At 37.1% G+C, this 21,417-nt stretch overlaps 1 protein-coding gene across 3 annotated transcripts in view; it reads left to right on the forward strand.

Annotated features, from left to right (window-relative positions):
- Nucleotides 1–268: 268 nt before the first annotated feature.
- ATG5 (autophagy related 5) overlaps nucleotides 269–21,417 on the forward strand; it is a 130,923-nt gene continuing 109,774 nt past the window's right edge. For 2 of the 3 annotated variants that reach the window (XM_036109661.2, XM_036109667.2), the window contains exons 1-3: nucleotides 269–543; nucleotides 8,692–8,857; nucleotides 17,185–17,312. In XM_036109661.2, coding sequence (XP_035965554.1) covers nucleotides 8,750–8,857; nucleotides 17,185–17,312 — 236 coding nt within the window. In that variant the 5' untranslated portion in view covers nucleotides 269–543; nucleotides 8,692–8,749. Of the gene's footprint in view, nucleotides 544–8,691; nucleotides 8,858–17,184; nucleotides 17,313–21,417 lie in introns of those variants that run through there. The other variant, XM_036109664.2, reaches the window with a different exon arrangement.

Below are 21,417 nucleotides of genomic sequence, written 5' to 3' on the forward strand. Positions count from 1 at the left end.
GTCAAGCTCTATGGGGCAGCGTCTCAGTATTTTTAAAAACTCTCTACTCTGACAGAACTTACATTAGCCTCCCCGAACACCAACGACAATGCCAAATGCGCGAGACTCCCCTAAAAGGGTATTAGCTGTAAACTTGCCAGTGGTTTGACCCCCTATTCAAGCGCTCCGCTCTGTCTGCGCATGCTCCAGCGCGGCTCGGGCCTCCTCGCGGGGTTGGGCGGAAAGCGGAGGGTGGAGTGCGGGCCACGTGGGTTCCCGTGACGTCATCTCCGGGCGCCGAGGGTGACTGGACTTGCTGTGGGCTTCCAAGGCCCCGCGGCGCTGCGGGTTGTATTGGCAGGATACCGGAGGGCGGAAGTGCAGCAGGGCTCGGCTCCGACCTCCGCGCCGCTGCCTTCTGCGGCTGCGCGGGCTCTCGGGACTCCGGGCTCGTGCGCCTCTGCGGGACAGTGTGTCAAGCACCCTGCGCCGCCGCCCTGCCAGAGCCCGGGATCCGAGCGTCTTCACCGGTGCGGGAAGCCGGAGAAGGAGCTGGCGTTTCTGGTAGGGTGTGTGTGACTGTGTATGTGTGTGTGTGTCTCCGTCTCCCCGTTTTCCTAGTGTGGGGAAATGCCTGGAGGAGAAGGGTTGGGGAGGTGCCAGGTAGGTGTGGTAAGAGGGAGGGGCGAGTAGCCGGCTGGAGGAGCGCTCCCCCGGGCGGCGGTGGCGGGTGGAGGTGGTTCCTCCGGGGGAGGTGGGGTTGGCCAGACGCCGCCCCCTAGGACCTTGGGCAGGCCGGAGGGTGTAGCCTGTGTGATCTCTCTCCGGGAATATGTCAGTTCCTTATTAAAGTGGGAAGCCTAGCGTCTTATCGCAGGCTCTAGAGTTTAGTTTAAGACGTGCATTTTTCGTGGAACAGTTACTTAAAGTGTAATTATTTCACAGGCAGTTCGATTCTGTGCGAATTTAGTGGGTGTTTCCTCCAATTTCTTTTCTCAACGGCATTCATTCTAATTTTAATAATATTTAGTGCTAACGAAGTCATTTTCTGTTGGCAAAGAACTTTCACATCCTTTATACTTTGGATTATTTTCAAATCATACCTGAAACTGGAGGAACGTAAGGAAATTGGATTGGTTCTAGATTTTCCTCAGGGGTGATGAGGCACAGCATGTCTTCAGCAACAATCAGAACTCAAGAGACTATCAGACATCTCTGAACTTCCAAGGCCTTCCAGAATCCACGTGATAAATCTCAGAGTCTTTTGAGCTCGGGTACTTGCATTTGAACTTAATTGTTTGTGATTTCCATACATGGATTTGTTGGTTGAATTTTAAATTTGAAAGTTAAAGATATTGGGCTGAGGGTAGTAGTTGAGGGGGATTTTAGAGTTTTATGCTAGCTTTGAGTATGTGCCCTGATCTTCAAAGATATGCTGGTTAAAACTGGGGGAAATGAGCAGAATGATACTATATGACTATGACTATTTAGAATAATGTACATACTCAAGTGTAGGTTTGCTTTATTAATTTAACAAATACTGAGTGCCTGTTATGTGCCAGGCACTGAACAAAAAGTAAATATAAAAATAAACAGTGAACAAAACAATAAAAATTCTTGCCATCATATAGTTCACTTTGAGGGTGGGAGGGGAAGACATTAATGTAAAAATTAATTAAGGGGCGCCTGGGTGGCTCAGGTCATGATCCCAGGGTCCTGGAATCGAGCCCTGCCTCGGGCTCCCTGCTCAGTGGGAAGCCTGCTTCTCCCTCTCCCACTCCCCCTGCTTGTGTTCCCTCTCTCGCTGTGTCTCTCTCTGTCAAATGAATAAATAAAATCTTTAAAAAAAAAAAAGATTTAAAAAATTAATTTAAAAATATGTCAGGTGGTGAAAAGTGCTAGAGAGAAAGAATAAAGTCGTGAAGGGTAACAAGGAATGTCAGTGGCCTGCATAGGAAATTGCAGTGGTGGCTTTAGAAAAGATGATATTTGAGTAGAGAACTGAAAGTGATAAAGAAGGATTTCATGTGGATGTAGTGGAATGAGCCGTTAGACCTATCACAAAGTCCCTGAGACAGGAGCATACCAGCTAGTTCGGCTGGAGCTGAGTGAGCAAAAAGGGGGAGAGGTAGATAATCAGGTCAGAATGCGGCGGGGTCATATACAGCCTTATAGGACTTTGTAAGGACTTTAGTTTTTACTTTGAATGAGATAGTAGGGTTTGAGTAAAGGAGTAAACTGATCTGACTTGTGTTTAAAAGGATCTTTCTGATTGCTATGTTGTTTGTCTCTAGCAAGGGCAGAAATAATGAGACCCCTTAGTAGGCCATTTATCCAGGTTAAAGGTCAAGGTGACATGGATCAGTGTGATAATAGTGATGATGGTGAGAAATGGCCAGATTCTGAACTTGTGTCTAAGCTAAAGCAGTAGGTATGAAGGGTCAAGGATGACTCCAAGATTTATGGCTTAGCAACTAGAGAGCAGTTACCACTTTGTGATTTGGGGAAGACCACAGAATAATAGGGAGATGAGGGAGGAAGGTCTGAAATCATTTTCTGTTTGCACATGCTGAATTTTCAAATGAAATGTCAATATTGCATAGTATCTATGAAACTGGAGTTCAGAAGAGAAGACTGGGCTGAAGATATAAATGTGGGAATTGTTACTGTGTAAATGATATTTAAAGCCATGAGAGATCTCCAAAGGTGTGGTTCAAGGTGCACTTCAAGATTGGTAGGAGGTTGGAGATATTTAGGAGCTATTCCTCCAGGATGGGGGTTGGGCTGTTCATTAAACCCCTTGTTGATAACCACTCATCCTTCGTAACAGGATAGAAGGAAATAGAAAGCTAGTTCATTAGCTGTGAGAGAGTGAGGAAGGAGATGCGAAAATTAGAGGAGAGAGGAGATACGAAATGGTGATCTAGGACAGTGGGAGAATAAATGGACTCCGGAAATGTAGGAACGCTGGCCAGTACTCAGGGCCTACTTTTGAGGTTAGTGTTCATGAATTTAAAAGGAGACCAGCCAGCATAGATTATTTTTAGATGTTTTCAAATTTACTACCAGTAGGTATTTGATATTTTAAGTAATTTCTAGGTAGTTGGGGATTTTGTCAGCAGAATAGCTTCAAGTAATAGGTTAGCCTTTCTTGGTTTGTAGTGTGAAAGAGACTAGTAATTGTGCATTATATTTTTATTATACTTCCTGTGCTGTTTGCTAAATGTTGTTGGCTGGGAACTTGCATTGTTCCAGGCCTTGAATTAGTTGCAGAGAATTCAGCAGTCAGGAAATAGCCCTGTCCTCCACAAGCTTACTTCTAGTAGACTGCATCATGGGTTGTGATTTCTGTGCTTGAAAAATATTGCCTTCTAATTGGATGCATGCTGATGAAAGTGTAGTGTATCTATGAGAGGGGAAAATATTCTTGCAAGATAATGAAATTGCTGAATTTAAAGTGTGATTATACTGATTTGGAGAAGAGTTTAGGCAGAAAAGTTTCTTAAGTAGCTAGTATAACTTTTCAATATATATATTTTATACATTTTTCCAATTGTTTAACAAAAATTACAGAGTCTGCTATGTGCTAATTATGCTAATATTGAGGATACAAAGTAAATATGATTCTGCTTCGGCTGTCAGTGAACTCACAGTTCATTGTGGGTATGGGCAAGAGACAGATAAGATAAACGTAACTGCAATACATGGTTATAACATGCTATTATAGAAGTAATTAGATTGGAGATTGCTTAGTGGAAAGCTTCCCAAGAAGCTGATGTTAAGCTGACTCTTAAAAGAGGATTAAGAATTGGCCAAAAATAAGAGGACAAGGGTGTTTAAGGAGACAGGTCATGGAGGCATGAGGAAATCATGTATTAAATACATATATCATTTATTGAGTGGTCACCAGGTGCTAAACACCCAACAGCCTTGTGAAATTAGAATTATCTTCAGTTTACAAATACAAGGTTCAAAAATGTCAGGATACTAGGACACAGCTCACAGGTGGAAGTCTGGGTTTAAACCCATGTCAGTCTGATTTCAAAACCCCTTAACTTTCTGTCTGTATTGCCTGCTGTCGGCATTTAAATCTTCTCTGTCCTTGTTCTTTATCGCTTAGCCAGTTTTTCATTAACTTCTATTCATTCTTCCTTGGAAAGACCTCATATCTGTCTCTCATCTATCCGCCACTACCAGTCTAGGTTAGGCACTCATTATTATATGCCTTAGTGTTGAAATTGCTTCCTGGCTACCCTCTCTTTGACTTGGGATCTCCTTTTGTGCACTGCTACTAGGTAGTTGTTTTAATCTCACTGTTATAAAACCTTACAGGCTTTGTAGGCTTGTTGGATGAAATTGAGAACCCACAGTCTTCTATTTGGTGTGCTTCATGATCTAGTCTCACTTTACATTTCCAGATTTGACAGTAAAGAAATAATAATTGCTTTTATTTCTCAGCACTTACTATGTGTCCAGTACCATGTCAAATATTCTATAGATTTTTTTTTTTTTCCAGAACAGCCTGATGAATTTCATAGGTAAGGAAATTGTAGTAAAGTGTAGTAAAGTAAAATTTGGCTGGGATCCCAGGTGATATTAAAACATGTCACAATATCAGTTCTTTCATTATCTACTACCCCTCCCAACTCAGTTTCCTAAAAAATTGGCACGCACATTGCTCCTGCATACTTTCTGCCTTTATTGATGCTATTTTGCCCTGCTCAGAATATTTGTTGTCTTTATTCCATATTTTACCTAGTGAATAATTCTACCCATTCTGCATATACTCATTCTTTTATATTCTACACATTCTTCAAGTTCCATATCTTTTAAATTCTTCCCTGAACACTATAGGGGATATTAATATTTTTCTTCTTCCTTTCCACCCTCCTCCCTTATGAAAGCTTTCATAAAATAGCATTTAATTATAACCATGGACATTTTGGAGTTGGAAGGGATGCTGGCAACCGTATGACATAAATGAAAAAATACGAGATCTGAAATCAGAGATAAAAAAGTCTTTACTGTAAGTTTATAAGTGTTGTAAAAGTAGAAGTGCCGTGAGAAAAGAAAAGTTTCACCTGAGTTATGCATAAAAGAAAGGCTATCTTGAGCTGGGTCCTAAAGGATGTTTTAAGTCAGAAAACAAGGTAGGGAAGGCTGCTTTAGGGTAAGGAACCACCAGCATGAGCAGAGCCATGGAAAAGATATGAAAGTTTATGGTATGTTTAATAGATTAGGAGATAATATCTTCTGGACAATGCCTGAGGTTTTTAAAAAGTTGTTATTGTCACTACCATCATCATCTTTTATGTCCTCAGCATCTGCCACACAGCTGGGCATAGCAAATGATCAAATATTGATTGACTTTATATTGAGTGTTAATAGCAGTGTTCAATTTTTTTTAAAAGATTTATGAGAGAGAGAGAGCATGAGTGGGAAGGGCAGCGAGAGAGGGAGAGAGAATATCAAGCAGACTCTGCCCTGAGTGAGGAGCTGGATGTGGCACTCAGTCTTGGGACCCTGAGATCAGGACCTGAGCCAAAACCAAGAGTTGGATGCCCAACTGACTGCGCCACCCAGACGTCTCCCAGTGTTCAATTTTGAGACATGCTCTTATTGGTTCTGTAAATTATAGTAGACACTTTATAATACTATGTTATAGGCATTGCCCTAAGTGCTTTACATGTATTAATTTTATCTATTTTATGGGGTAAGTGCTGTTATTCACATTTCACAGATGAGAAAACTAAGACATGAGAAGTTAATTGACTTACTTGAGGTCACAGAGTGATAAAACTAGGTTTTGAATCCAGGCAATCTGGCTCCATATTCTGTATTTTGAACCCCCACATTGTAGTGCCTCTCGAGAGTTAAATTTTGTTTTTCTGCTTCTGTTTTAAAAAAGATAATTTAATACATCTTTTAGTTTTATCCATGTGTCAGTTAGTTTTTTGGCACATTTTTGAGTTAAGTGTATTTGCATGCTTTCTTACATAATTCATTATATGTGAATATTTATTAATATTGAAAGACTAACATTTTATGATGCTATAAATCTGTGTATTTTGATGCAGTTAGTAGCCTTGTTTGAAGTTTTCATAAATCTGTTTAGAAATTTCTACTGTTTTGTAAAATTTGTATTGACTACCACATGACATCTTCAGCTGCCCTGGCTCAGTCAGATCTTCCCTGCAAGGAATATATACATAAGAAACAGTGGTATATGGGAAATAAGGTACTGATTTATCTTTCACAGGTTTTGTACCTAAAATCCTACCTTCGAACTTTGGTAAAGTCTTATGTTCCAGCCCAGTTTACCAAAGTTCTGCAGTGGGATTTTAGGTATAAAACCAGTAAAAGATAAGTCCATACTTCTATCACTGTTGGGGAGAGACTCCCAGAAACAAAGAGAAAAGGAAGACATTGGCCACTTCTTCTTACTGATTCTGACATGTGAAAGGAAGAAGCAGAAGAAAATGCCATGGAAAGAAATAGCAGGGGGGTCAGGTATTGTCATCTGGCAGAGTAGAGGGGAGAGAATGGAGCCATACCCAAATCCGTGATATTTTTATTTATGGTAACCCCTGCCTGTTAATAAACAAGGCTCAAATGATGTCCTGGACTCTGGCAAATCAGATGATTATTCCTTCTTGAGAGGACAGTGGTTGGAGAGAAGGAAAGAACTTGTAGAAATGGACTTTATTTAAGTGGCCATACTCACTTTAATTTTTAATTTTCTTTTGAATTATATTGTCTACCTATTTTTTTCTGAGGCAGAAAAATTATCCAATGTGACAATATTGATAGTGACTTTCAACTTTAAAATTGTATTTCAGTGTTCTTAAAATCTCTTAGGAAAGGAGCTCTTTGCCTCAAGTTTTTTTTCTTTGTGAGCGAGAGAGGAATCTTAGTTGTAGCTAATGGTTAATGGGCTGTATTATAGTTACAGAAACCACTGCTTACCACCTCTGTATTGGATTCAACTTTAGGTTTACTTATTTGCCATAACTTAGATTTCATTATTTCCTGTCATCAGTAAATTTATTCATAAAGAACAAAGTATTAATGTAATCTGGAAGTAGTGAGGTCTTTTCTATTTTCAGTGAGTTAATTTTGTGTGATACGTAAACTTGGGAATTCTCTGCAGAGAAACTCAATGTGTTGTTTGAATTTGAAGTGTATCAGGGTGGAATTATATGAAGTGTGAATGCTTGTATCATTTGCTTAAAATGGTGACTTTTATGGATATGCTTTAATAAAAATTAAAACCCTGTAATATGCCAGGAAGAGCACTAGACTCAGTTCAGTAACTCAGTGACCAGATTTGTTATCCTGGTTTCACTGTTACTTTAGTGGTCTTGTAATGTTTATCCTGGTTTGACTGTTACTTAGTGCTCTTGTAATGTTGGACAGATTTTTTCACCTCTTTCCGTTTATTTACCTGTAGATAATATTGCATCCAGTTGACCTCCAAGGTGCATTTAAGTATAGTGATACAAAATTCAGAACTCTATTTGTTTTTTTTTATCTTTGGCTAATTAATTAATGGCAGTCCTGATGCACTTGGCATTGGTCAGTGGACGAGAAAAGAGAGAAAAGCTCTTTGAATAATTCAGTGTTAGTAATTGGTATTTGGCTAAACTGATATGGTTATTTAAAATGTTTCCATAGGGTATGCTAGCCTATAAAGAAAAAAAATATATATATATAAAGAAATACATGAGTAGAAGGATATTGAATCTTAGTATCCAGGTACTGACAGTGTTTATTTCTGCATTTACTCATACTGTATATTGCATTGTTACCTAGTTGTGGAATATTAGTGCTGGAAGACACTTGGATATTACAGAGGCCAAAAGCCATATTCTTCTATCATACCCAGAATATTTCAGTTTGCAGATTTAGTGCCAAATTTGTGGTATAAAGAATATTTTAAGTTCAGAGTAGAAGCATTTACTACTACTCGTGGTGGCAGAGGATTGGGAGCTGGGTTTGCAGAGTGGGTAGGATTTGAACAGGTGAGAGATGAGCGTGAGGGGGATGGTAGGACAGAGAGCAAGGTATTTAAATTGCCAGTTTTGCTAGAGGGTTTATAAAAAGTATAGTAAATAAGATTGGAAATATTGGTGGAATCAAACCATGGACAGGATGAAATTTAGAAATTTAGGATGAAAATAGGTCTATACAAAGTCTATACACCAGGATGTGTGTGTGTGTGTGTGTGTGTGTGTGTGTGTTTGTGTATTTTTTTTTCCCCCCAGCAAAAGCAAACTATCTAGATGGAGTGGGAGAGGTTGAATATATTAGATGGGGCAGGGATAATTGTGGGGATGATAGTTTGGAGTTGGCCTCTAAGGGACCATAAGGATATAGGAAGACTTCCCTTTAGATGAGCAATAGACTCTCCTGGGGCTTGAGAGAATGATACAAGTATAGCTTCACTTTGGCTGTGGTTCATTAGTTGCATAAGTTAAGTTAGCACACGTAATTTTGAATTACTTACTTGTATGATCCTTTTAAATAAATAATAGCTCTGCCTTTAGAATTTATTGTACTGATTTTTCATTCGTTCTAAAGAATGCTGATCACACACTTTTTTGAAATGAATGATTGTTATGGCATTCATTTTTCCTATAATCTTTCTTTGTTTTAGAGTGTGTTCATTTATCCTTGCAAGGATCTGACTAATGCTCTTCATTTTATTTTCAGTTTGGCTTTGGGTGAAAAAAGAATTTAGCCTATATGCACTGCTTTAACCATTGGAAGAATGACAGATGACAAAGATGTGCTTCGAGATGTGTGGTTTGGACGAATTCCAACTTGTTTCACCCTGTATCAGGATGAGATAACTGAACGGGAGGCAGAACCATATTATGTAAGTATGTTGATGAAAAATGGGATATCTAACTTTGTCCGTTTTTGTAAATGAAGCTCTAAGAACCTGGAGGCTGTTACCCAACATTTTGTATACAATTAATACTTGCTTATTATGGAAAAAAATTAGAAAACATAGATCAATAAAAGGAAGGAATTAAAAATTACCTCTAATCCTACCACCCAGAGGGAAAAAACTGTTGACATGTTGATTATGGGACCGTCTTGACTTTCTTTTTCTCATGAATACATATATAATATGTGATAATGGAATTGTAAGTTATGTGCTATAGGAGCAATTTTGAAAATAATAGGCTCAGATTTGATTCTTCCTTATGTAAGTGGTTCCAAGCAACTGTTTACCAAATTCTTTTTTATAGCTCAATGAACATATGAATGTGTGTGTTTTCATATGTTGATAAACTAATATGTATTATATAAAATATAACAAATTGCTGTATGTAAACTTGTAGGTTTGAATTAGTGTCATCTGTTTTAGAAAACAATATCAAATATCTTCTGATTTTAGCCTGCTTTTTTTCCTTTTCTAAGTGCATATATAACCCAAACTTAAGCATCTGTCAGTCAGAAATAGTAGTATCCTGCCTTTTTACTGAATAGGTCCTAATAGACAAAGACATTCTCAGTTGACATTATTTTAGTTTTGTCTCAGGTACACATAATATTGTTTACCTAGGAATATCTGCAGAAGTGGAAATTTATTTGTGGTGTTGGACTTTCTTTTTTCACTTTAATAAAGCTTGCCCTTTGCTTTCTCCCTTGTCTGTTTGAGGGGTAGCACTGCTCCTCAGCCTGCTCCAGCCATGAGAAGTCAGACTGGTGGAGGAAGCTACTTAAGGAGCCCCATGCACTCACTTTTTGGGTACAGGAACAGTTTCATTTTACTCTGTGTATCCTCAGCATCTGGCATAGGTCATGCAAGCGGTAGACAGTGCATGAAAGCCTTATAGATTCATGTTGGGATTTTGTTTTAAATGGTCTCTTTGGGTTTTCTTACTGAAAATAATTTCAGAGAAATTGGACAGTCTTTTGTTACTAGTACTTAGGTTATCATAACTGAACATACACTTTTGAGTCGTTTTAACTTTGGAAATCTCAGCAGTTTTTTTTTCTGCCTTTAGAAAAATTTCCATAGTTAAAAACAAAATGTGGTCACAGTTTATTTTTAGAAGAATTTCACTTGTTAGATGTATTTTTTTTTTTTTTTTTGCTTCTCCTTCTGTAATATGTGTTAGGATATCACTTATGTTTTGTTTCCAAACTAGTTTCTGTTATTTTAATTAAAACTTTTAACCTCTGGTGCCTTTCTGATCGTATCTAAACAAAGGAATGTATGTGTCTAGTTGGTCAAAGTGGCAGATACGAGAAATATGTAATTTAAGTCTGTTTACTTTTAAGTCAGAATATGATGTTTGACAGCTTCCTGCAGTTAATTCAAGTAAAGAGGCTTCTTTATTTCTTTTTTTCCTTCTTTATGTATGAACTTTTTTCGTTCTTTATGTATGAATCTGTTAAATATAAAAAGATTGTTGTGAGAGTGGAGTGTAAGTTGTTTTCTAGCTGTCTCTAATTGAATTGAAAATGGCAGCAAGTATTGGGGATATCTATAGAACGAAGAAAGTTATTTTGTCTAATTGATAATTTTTTTAAAATATATTTTTCCCTCATTTTTCACCCAAAAGAAACTCATATAGTAATTATGGTTATGTTTTTGAAAAATATCAGGTGACAGGCATATAATAAATATTAAACAAAAACTACAGTTTAAAACCATGTGGCATCACCTAGATTTTGCTCTTTACATACATATGTACATGCATACTTAAGTATAAGTTACTACATGCAGGAAGAAAACAAACAAAAACATCAGCAGTGGTTAGTCTTAGAATTATAGGTGAGAATGGTAGTGCCAGTCTGGTTTTAGTTTACATGTGTCTTGGTTGTAAATTACACTTGAATGTACTTTTAATTGCTTTAGTTAATAATAATGATAATATTGTAAAGATTCTGGATGGAATGAGGTAAAAATATCATAGCCTAGGTGCCAGTAAACCTCTTTTCCAGACATTCTCAAAGCTCAAGTGAGGTGAGATTAACAGGATTATCACCATGGCCTGCAAAGTCCAGTCTTGTTCAGGTGGATGTGTAGAAAGGATAGGTGAATGAAGATGTAGTTTGCTTTTTTTTTTTTTAAAGATTTTATTTTTAAATAATCTCTGCACCCAACGTGGGGCTTGAACTCATGACCCTGAGATCAAGAGTCACAAGCTCTACTGATTAAGCCAGCTAGGTGCCTCTGTAGTTTACTTTTTATAGCGCTTATTCTTTATTTCTTAGAAACTAGATTTAAAAATATTTACTCATACCAAATTTATAAATTAAATTATTATTCAAAGAGTCTGTTTCCAATGGAAAAGAATATTAATGTTAAATATATTCCTGTTTATTTCTGCATTTTGATTTGTTGCCTCTGCATAAATCTCCTTTCAGCCTACATCCCATATCTATGTCAGAGCATTATATCTTATTCTGCAGGGAATATTAGGAAGAAAAATTGTTAGAAACTGGTCTTTCAGTTTCTGTTGTTTTTCTTACATTCATTTAAACTGTTGCCTTTCATTTAGATTATCTAATGTAAAAACATACTAATTTACATTCATATTTTGTGACTTGTTACAAGAGGAAATCACTCAGTCATGCACAAGATCATAAATCTGAGTGGACCCTAACCATTACACTGCAGTACTTTTATGTTTCCTTAGTCAGCTGTCTCTGTTCTTCTCTAAGACTATGTCTTTGAGCCCTGACCTTGTTTTTCACTCTTAACAGGTAACCTCACTTCCTGCTTTCTGCTTCCTTAACCTTCTGCCACCAAGTCTTCTAAACATATCTGTGCTCACACATACTGACTTCTCTCTTGTTTTAATGGAAGAGGTGTCCTTCCTCCTCGGCAAGGCCCAACCTTCTCTCTGTGCTCTGGATCCCATCCACGGTCTTCCTCAGGAAGCTGGGGGTTTCTGATATTCTCCTACCTCCACCCCTGCCTTCTCTCTTTCTTTTACTTTCAACTTCTACCTACCAGCTCCTTTTTTGCAGCATTTATATTATTTTAAGTCCTTCCTACCCTAAAACAATCATCTGTTGACCCCATCTCTTTTTCACCCTCTTGCTTTCCCTTCATGGCCAGACTTACTAAAAAGGTTGTCTGTACTCGTTGTCTCCTTCCCACTTACTTTACTGGAATCACAGTTTCACACTACTACAACAGAACTGTTTTTGCTGAAGTCACTAATGACATCTTTTTTTTGCCAAACCTTGAGTCTGTTTTTGAATTTTCATTTGCTTGATCTCTCAGTGGTGTTTTGATATTGTTGTTGGCTGTTTTCTCCATTTTGTGGCATTGTTCACTCTTGCTCTGCAATGTCTCATAATTCTGGTTTTGCTTCTAACTTTCTGGGGGGGTTTTTTGGTCTCCTTTGCCAGATCTCTTTCCTTTTGCTTGTTCCTCAATGTTGGCATTCCTTGGGGCTTTGCCCCCCCCGCCCACTTCACTTTCCCCTGGAGTTATCATCCATTTTTATCTCTTTGTTGAGATAAAACTCTTTGTATTTATTTTGACAACTCCTAAGATTTTTCTCCTGAACCCCAGACCTATGTGTCTTCCTGCTGGATATCAAACTGAGTGTTATGAAACTGCACACATCATCGTTACCTCCAGACAGACTGGTCATCTGCTGTAATCCCTTCCTGTTTTTGCAAGTAGACCCAGTTAATTAATTACTCTTACCAGTAATTAAGAAAAGACTTATCCTTATTGCTTCCTTCTCCCATATCCCAGGCATTCAGTCAGTAACTTAGTCCATCTGATTTTACATCTCAAATATCTTTGAAACTTACCCAGTTTCTTCCATACCCATTGCTATAGCCTAGTTTAGACCACCATTTAAAAACTGATGGGATTTCATAGTACTAAGTAATTTCCCTGGTTTCATTCTTGCCCTCTTTCCATTTTCAGTTTGCGGTTGGAGTCATCTTTTCAAAACACATATCTGATCCTGTCACCTGCCTGCTTAAAACCTTTAGTAGCCTTTCATCATCTTTAGGATCCTTTGTGTAGTTTATAGCGTTCTCCATGATCTGATCCCTTGCTTCTTCAGTACTATTCTGCCTCAACCCTCTTCATTCCTTTCATTTTCAACTTCTTATGGTTCCTCCTTGTGCCAGTCTTTGTTTTTGTATTCATTCCATGCCTTCTTGCAGTTTCCTCTGTCTGGAATGAGCAGCAGGATCTCCCACCCCTGCTCACAACCCGACATCCACAACACCCATGTTTGGTTCATTCCTCTTTACCTCCTGGCTGTTGCCTTACCATAGACTTCCTGTCCAGGCTTTCCCTAAGCCCCTAGATGAGGTTAAATTCCTTTGCTACTTGCTCTTGTAACATTCTCTACTTTCTCCTTGCACTCATCACATTTGTAATTTTGTTTTTACTATCTTTCTAGCCTGTTAGCTCTGTGAGAGCAAGAACTCTTGTCTCATTCAGTGCTCTATCTTCATTGCCTGGTGTGATGCCTCACACATTGAAATGGAACAGAATTCTAGTATATTTTAATTCTACTTTTGTTCTAGGTGAAGAAGTCCCTAATTTTAGAATTGAAAATTGGTGGAAAAATTAGGATTTGGTATAAACAAATATTACAGCTACCTTTTTCAGAACCATAAGTAATCTATACAGCTGTATAAAACATGTATTCCTTACAAGCTGTATAGAAAAAAAAAATCACGTGTGCAGTACTCACTGAATACTTGATAGTGCTAAATCAAGAATGAGAGAACAAAAGATTCCATGTAGCTGACAGTTTCCCCAGAGGGGTTTAACCCTTTTCATATTAAAAGAACTTAACCTCAAAGACATTAATGGAAGTGAAATAAGCCAGACACAAAAGGACAAATATTTCATGATTCCACTTATGCGAGGTATCTAGAATAGTCCAAGGGCCTGTGGAGGAGAATTGGGGGAGTTACTGATTAATTGGTACAGAATTTGAGCTTGGGATGATGAAAAATTCCGAAGATGGATAGTGGTGATGGTTGTACAACAGTGTGAATGTATTTAATGTCAATGAAGTATACACTTAAAAATGGCAAATTTTATGCTAGATACATTTTACCATAATTAAAGAAAGTAAACCAATGAGATACACCTAAGAAAATCAGTGAGTGGTACTATCTGGATATAGAAGACAGGATGATGTCATTTTAGTGTTATTTTTTTTTATTTTTACTTATTTACTAGATAAGTTGTATCTATACTTTAATATAGTCATTCTCAAATCTTAGTGTTATTTCTTAATGCTACTATAGATATTTATCTTATTTATAAATTACTTCAACAGGCTAATTTAGAACAGAAGATTTCAAGTACATTTCAGTGTAGATTCTGTCCTTTATTAATTATCATTTTTGGCTTTTTGTCACTTAATCTTTGGGATCTGTGATTCATTCAGACACTATTTTGAGCATTTGGAATGTAGCAGTGAACGAAACCAACAAAAATCCCCATCTTATTGGAGCTTACATTTTAATGTTCCTCATTCCTTATTGTGAAGAAATTTTCATTTCATGAAAATCATTTGTGGACTTTTCAGCAACTTTGAACCCTACGCATGTAGTACAACACCCCAAAATCAGGAGCTGATACCCATGCTCCTCAGTCCTGATGTGTCTGTCCTCTTTTTTTATAATCTCTATAGGTTAGTAGGTTAATATGCTCTGTAGAATAGATTGCTATTTAATGCCCAACAGACATTTTAAGTTATCTGGACTTACTAGTATAGAACTTATTAGACTAATAGATTACAGTTGATTCCTAACACAGGTTTGAACTGTGTGGGTCCACTTATATGCTGATTTTTTTTTACAGTTTAGTACTGAAAATGTATTGTCTTTTCTTATGATTTTCTTTCTTTTTTTTTTTTAAAGATTTTATTTATTTATTTGACAGAGAGACACAGCGAGAGAGGGAACACAAGCAAGGGGAGTGGGAGAGGAAGAAGCAGGCTTCCCACTGAGCATGGAGCCCAATGTGGGGCTCGATCCCAGGACCCTTGGATCATGACCTGAGCCAAAGGCAGCCACTTAACAACTGAGCCACCCAGGCGCCCCTCCTTATGATTTTCTTAATAACATTTTCTTTATCTTACTTTATTGTAAGACTACAGTATAAAATACATATAACATACAAAATATCTGTTAACTGACTCTTTATGTTATTGGTAAGCCTTCTAGTCAACAGTAGACTATTAGTAGTTAGGTTTTTGGGGAGTCAAAAGTTATACGTGAAGATTTTGAGCTGTGTGGGGGTTAGCACCCCTAATTACCACGTTTTTCAAGGGTCAACTGTGTACTTATTTATTTAAAAAAAAATGGTTGATTAATCATGCTGTTTTAATTTCTTAGAGACGTCCATGTTACATCTATATTTGATTCTGTCATTTCTGATTTTAATGAATCATTTCTTTGCCATTTTATTTAATAGAATATGATTTTGGCAAGTCATTTAAACTGCATGTAAACTAGAGGTGATAATATTGCCTGTGAATCAACTAGTGCTTTTTCTTATACACTGTATTAGTTTCCCTTTTCTCTTCTTCCCTAATCCACATTCTGGTTGTTTCTTTATAAAAGAGGAACTTAATGTTTTGTTGAATCCACATTGCTATTCAAAAGCTTGTTTCTAGTATTAGTAAGTATGTTCTGTTCCACACTGGAGCATGCCAGCTACCTCCCATCCCCTGTACCCTGTTGTCCCCAGGACCACTGTCATGTTCTCTTCCCTAGTTGGGGCCTGTTATCTTGATCTTCGGTTAGTTCCTTTATCCAGAATATTTCTTTGTAAGTATTCCCCAGCCCCGTAATTCTACTTGATTTACTGACCAAAAGACATAATAACTTTGAATAAACAGCATGAAAATGATGCATAATTAGCCTCTCAAAAGCACCTAAGAGTAATAAAACAGTTTTACCAGCAAAAGACAGAAACTTAGAAAAGCAAGATATGGCTAGAGTATGTCCTGGGAAAACATGAATTTTTGCCACTTTCCTGCTTTTATCCACTCATATGTATTCTTTATAAAATTCTAACCAGTTTTCTTAAATGCTGTCTTATGTTTTCTTTCTGGATATCTTTGGTGGGGGAGAAACAATGATGGCCTTCATAACTATGCCAGTTGAGGTTTTACCTAGCCCATCATTCCCTCCCAGACTTTTCTCTCCAAAGTCCAAGTAGGCCCAGGCTCCATAAAGACAGGATTGAGGGAGTTGCTGAACAGTGGCAGATAACCAGTCTACCAGCATCATACCTTAAACTTGCGCCTTATTGCCCTTTAAAGATCTAAATGTGTGGCTCAACAGTCATCCATCTTTAACTTATTTCTTTCCTTCAGTTTCTTGATTAGTTATAACCAAATCTGTTCTGACTGATTTTCAGACCTTTCTCATTTTTCCATTCTTTCATGCCCGTCCCTTCATGTAATATTTCCTTAACAGATTTCCAGTTTATAATCTTATCTTCTTTATATCTACCACTACTAGAATATTCCTCAAATACTGTTTCTCATTCTGCCATCCTTTTATTCATTGTATTGTAGTGGGCCCCTATTGTTCATCAAATGAAAATTTCTGTTTGATCTTTAAAGTCTTTTCTGTTGCTGCAGTGAAGTATTTTTGTAAGTACTTTTTATAAATTTTTTTTTTTACCTTTATTTTAGCCTCATATGGAAGGGGACAGATTATATCTTTGTCTTGGTGTTCTTCGTTGCGATTAAGCGAATACATAGTAGATTATCAAAACATGATGGACCAATTGAGAAGTCCTGATTGATAAGGCAAGATGTACCTTAGGACTGAGTTGATTATTTTCTCAGAACAGTTTAATTAATTCAGGTGAATCATACTGATTTTTAAGTTGAATTTGATAGAAGTAATAAGTATCCTAAATAGCATGACATCTGATTACGTTTGTATTTTTATTTGGAGAAAAGTATTACAGAAAGATTGTACGTAGATTGTGTTGTTTATTCTAGGTACTTATGCTATAAGCCCTACTTAAAGTAATGACCTCATAAGAAATTTAAAACATCTTAACCTTTAGCCTTTTTTTGCTATAAAAAGCAGTTGACTTTGTGTGGAATATTCAAAAAAATGCAAAGAACATGGCTGTTTTTCCTTAAAATTCAAAGACCTATTTAGTATATATTTTTTTGAAAAAATAGTAAATAAATATGGTTTTACAAATTTTCATTTCAGTTGCTTTTGCCAAGAGTAAGTTATTTGACGTTGGTAACTGACAAAGTGAAAAAGCACTTTCAGAAGGTTATGAGACAAGAAGACATTAGTGAGATATGGTTTGAATATGAAGGCACACCACTGAAATGGTGAGTGAATTTTTCTGCATTATTAAGCATTGAGTATATGCTAGCTTTATGAAGGTATAGTGCCCTGAGGCAATTTTTAAAAAGTTATATAAAGAAATAAATCACTAGTCTAGCTCATATAATACAGTGAATTTTAAACTATTGTTTAAATATTTTATTGAAAATATTTCTGCCTTCTTTTGGATGCATGGGAGACTGGACAAATTTGTATATATTTTCAACAGTAGATTTTTCAGTGGCATAATAATAGTGTATTTGGTTATGGTTTTTTTTTCCCAGACGTATTTAAGACTCCCTAATGAATAAGTCACTCTGTGACACTATGCAATTTTGTTTCTATCTCCAAAATTTTTGTAACAGATCTTTATATACACATGATTACCTAAAATGGCATCTTTCAAACTGATTGCCACATTTAGTGCCATATGCACATTTTATCTAGCCTTGGCTTAGTATTTAAAATATATTGATTTCCTTTTTATGTGAAAAATAATTTTGATATTATATCATTCTTAAGAAACATATTGAAAATAAATCCTAAATGTGGGCTTATCCATGTTCAGATGATGTATTTTTGTATTTCCTCTGTTACTGAGAGTTTTGTAAATTGTGCTTCCAAAAATATTTAATGAAACTGGAGAAATTACAGAGAAGAATATAAAAAATCGTTCAAGGTATGCTGGGATGTAGGTGTCGAAATGCTGCTATGTGAATAGTTGAATGAAAAAGTCAAGACTTAAATATGAACAATATAAGTAGGTTAGAGGTGGGCTTGCTTTCTAAATCTGGAGTATTAAAATGAAGAGTTTTAAAAGAGGCTCATAAAAAAGGAAGCTAGTAGATGTTTAATAAGTGCAGCTGACTTGAATATAAGTGTTACTTAGAAATAAGGAGTGAACTCTTGGAACTCACCTCATGCTGATGAATTCCCACAAGTGAGTAGATTTTCATAACAGTTTAGAAAAACACAAAGTGATATTTTGTATTGATTTTGGAAACAAGGGGATTTTGTATTGAGTTATAGGTCACGTCTCCAACCTTTTGAGGCAGTTCTGGGAAAGGATGACGAAGTTCTTTATAGCATTCATTTTTAAGTAAAAACAGTATTGACAAGCTTGATGATCATATATATCAGACTCATTATAACTCTTGAATAGTTCTAGACCTCAGGCAGCATAGATAAGTCAATGTTTTCTGTTTCTTTTTATTTCTCAGAAGAATTGGAGGTTTTGGAATGGGAAGGTGGCTTAAAAGAAGTATAAGAGGAGCAAGGATCAGGAGAGTAGAGGGAAAGGAAGGAGGGGGAGAGATTGTGGGTGAGTAGCAATAGGATATATCTATATTCTTGACAGTTTTGTCTGTATTATAGTTGGATATTGAAATTGTATTGCTCTATGTGTATTATATACACATTATTGTTAAGAATTCATGTGACTGACACTAGGCTTTTCAGTTTTATCAGTGTGAAGTAGGGCTTTTTAAAGGGCTTTATTGACATTTGACCTAGGTAATTCTTTGTTGTGGGAGGGTTAACCTGTACATTGTAGGACTTTTTTTTTTTTAAGATTTTATTTATTTATTTGACAGAGAGAGAGAGAGCGAGAGCAGGAACACAAGCAGGGGGAGTGGGAGAGGGAGAAGCAGGCTTCCCGACGAGCAGGGAGCCCGATGTGGGACTTGATCCCAGGACCCTGGGATCATGACCTGAGCCGAAGGCAGATGCTTAACCACTGAGCCACCCAGAGCTACATTGTAGGACTTTAAGCAGCAGCCTTGGCCTCTACCTACTAGAGCTAGTAGCATTCCCTCTAGTCGTGCTTATAAAAAATGCTGCCAGATGTCCTGGGATGGAGGGGTACAAAACCACCCCCAATTGAGAAACTCTGGAAAAGATGGGAAACCTCAATTTAACTTTTATAAGTAAATGAGTGCTCAGTCATCATTCTTCACCTGCTGTTTTAATCCATCCTGTATGGTGGGTTTTTTTGTATTTGATATGACTTGTATTCTGTAAGTTTGTAAGTTTGTATTATATATCAGTAAATAATGTTTGGACCCATTTCTCTCTGTTACCACAGAGTAATGATTTTGGCTTAAATATATCATGTTCTTACTTTGTCAGTATTATCTCTTCTGAGAATCTTTTATTAAAGAGTAAAAAATTAAAATTATTTTTCTTTTTAGAGCGCTTATGTGAAAGTAATTGTATTCACGTATCTTCGCTTTAGGTTTTGGGGTGTTAACTTTTTATGCATGATGTCACTTTCATAGGTATGTCTTGCTATAAGTTCATTGTGTTTAATGGCTTTTGATAAAACTTTTCCTTTAGTACAGCAGTCCCCCTTTATCTGTGGTTTTGCTTTTTGTAGTTTCATTTACCCTCAGTCAGCCACAGTCTGGAAGCAGGTGATCCTTCTCCGACATATCGTCAGAGGGTTGGCAGTAGTAGCCTGACACCGTGTCACAGTGCTTATGTTGTTCACCTCACTTCATCTCATCACGTAGGCATTTTATCCTCTAACACTATCACAAGAAGGGTGAGCGTAGTACAGTAAGATATTTTGAGAGAGGGAGACCACATTCACGTAACTTTTTTATAACTTTTTGTTATAATTGTTCTATTATAAGTTGTTGTTAATCTCTTACTGTGCCTAATTTATAAATGAAACTTTATCATAGGTCTGTATGTATAGGAGAAAGTGTAGTATATGTAGACTTCGGTACTATCTGTCGTTTCAGGCATCCTTAGGGCATATCCCTAAGGATATGGAACATATCCCCCCTATATAAGGGGGGACTAATTACCATATTGTGAGGTACTCCATATATTTGAGGAAGGAATAGCTTCCAGAGGCATGAATATAATCCAGGACCTCTGGGCTAAGTCTTGATCTTTCCTCTTTTTGCTCCCAACTATAGCAGTTTTCTCCTACGTTAAAGGAGTCCTCTTCCTGTGTTAAAGGAGTCACAGACTATCAGTAGCTATCTGGCATTAAGCAGTGGGCTTCATATGATAGGATAATCATTATAGGGAAGCAGCTACCACTGAAGTTTTGTAGGACTTGGACTTTTGAGACCATGCAAGTGTCCTAAGAGTAGAGGAGCATTTATTTGAGTAGGGTGATAACATCTTTCTTATACTTGATTCTTTGGAGTTTTAAATAAATTCAAGTGAGAAAGGATATCAAACACCAGTTTAGATAATTCATAAAAGAAGGTAGAAAGAGCATAAATTGATACTACTTCATACTCTGTAACTCCTGCTGTTCGTATTTATTATTATAATTGTTTAAATATCTGCATAAGAGGGCGCCTGGGTGGCTCAGTTGGTTAAGCGACTGCCTTCGGCTCAGGTCATGATCCTGGAGTCCCGGGATCGAGTCCCACATCGGGCTCCCTGCTCAACAGGGAGTCTCCTTCTCCCTCTGACCCTCCCCCTCTCATGCTCTCTCTCTCTCTCATTCTCTCTCTCAAATAAATAAAATCTTTAAAAAAAAATAAATAAATATCTGCATAAGATACTTGAGCATGGGCTTTTGTACCTCAAGCAGTAGTACATAAGAGGTGCTAAGTAGGGCGCCTGGGTGGCTCAGTTGGTTAAGCGACTGCCTTCGGCTCAGGTCATGATCCTGGAGTCCCTGGATCGAGTCCCGCATCGGGCTCCCTGCTCAGCAGGGAGTCTGCTTCTCCCTCTGACCCTCCCCCCTCTCATGTACTCGCTCTCTCTCATTCTCTCTCTCTCAAATAAATAAACAAAATCTTTAAAAAAAAAAAAAAAGAGGTGCTAAGTAAATGTTTGTTCAGTGGGTGAATGAATCTAAATAATTCCTTCTTTTTATTGAGAAAATGAGGCCAAATTAAATAAAATAACTTGTTCAAATGAGTGAGTAGGACCAGATTTTGAAAGTCTCAGTTCAGGCCTCTTTCCACCATATCTGCTGATACTCTATTTGTTACTTGTTGTTTTCTTCAATTCTGTAGGTTCTCTCTGAATTGCTTATGTTATTTGTCCATATTAGAATAGAAAGATATTTAAGAACAGTTGTATACACATAATGAATACTTAATAATATATTGTTGATTTGTAGAGAGAATCTGAGGAGGC

The sequence above is a fragment of the Halichoerus grypus genome, chromosome 9, assembly GCF_964656455.1.
Source record: "Halichoerus grypus chromosome 9, mHalGry1.hap1.1, whole genome shotgun sequence".
Taxonomy (NCBI): Eukaryota; Metazoa; Chordata; class Mammalia; order Carnivora; family Phocidae; genus Halichoerus; species Halichoerus grypus.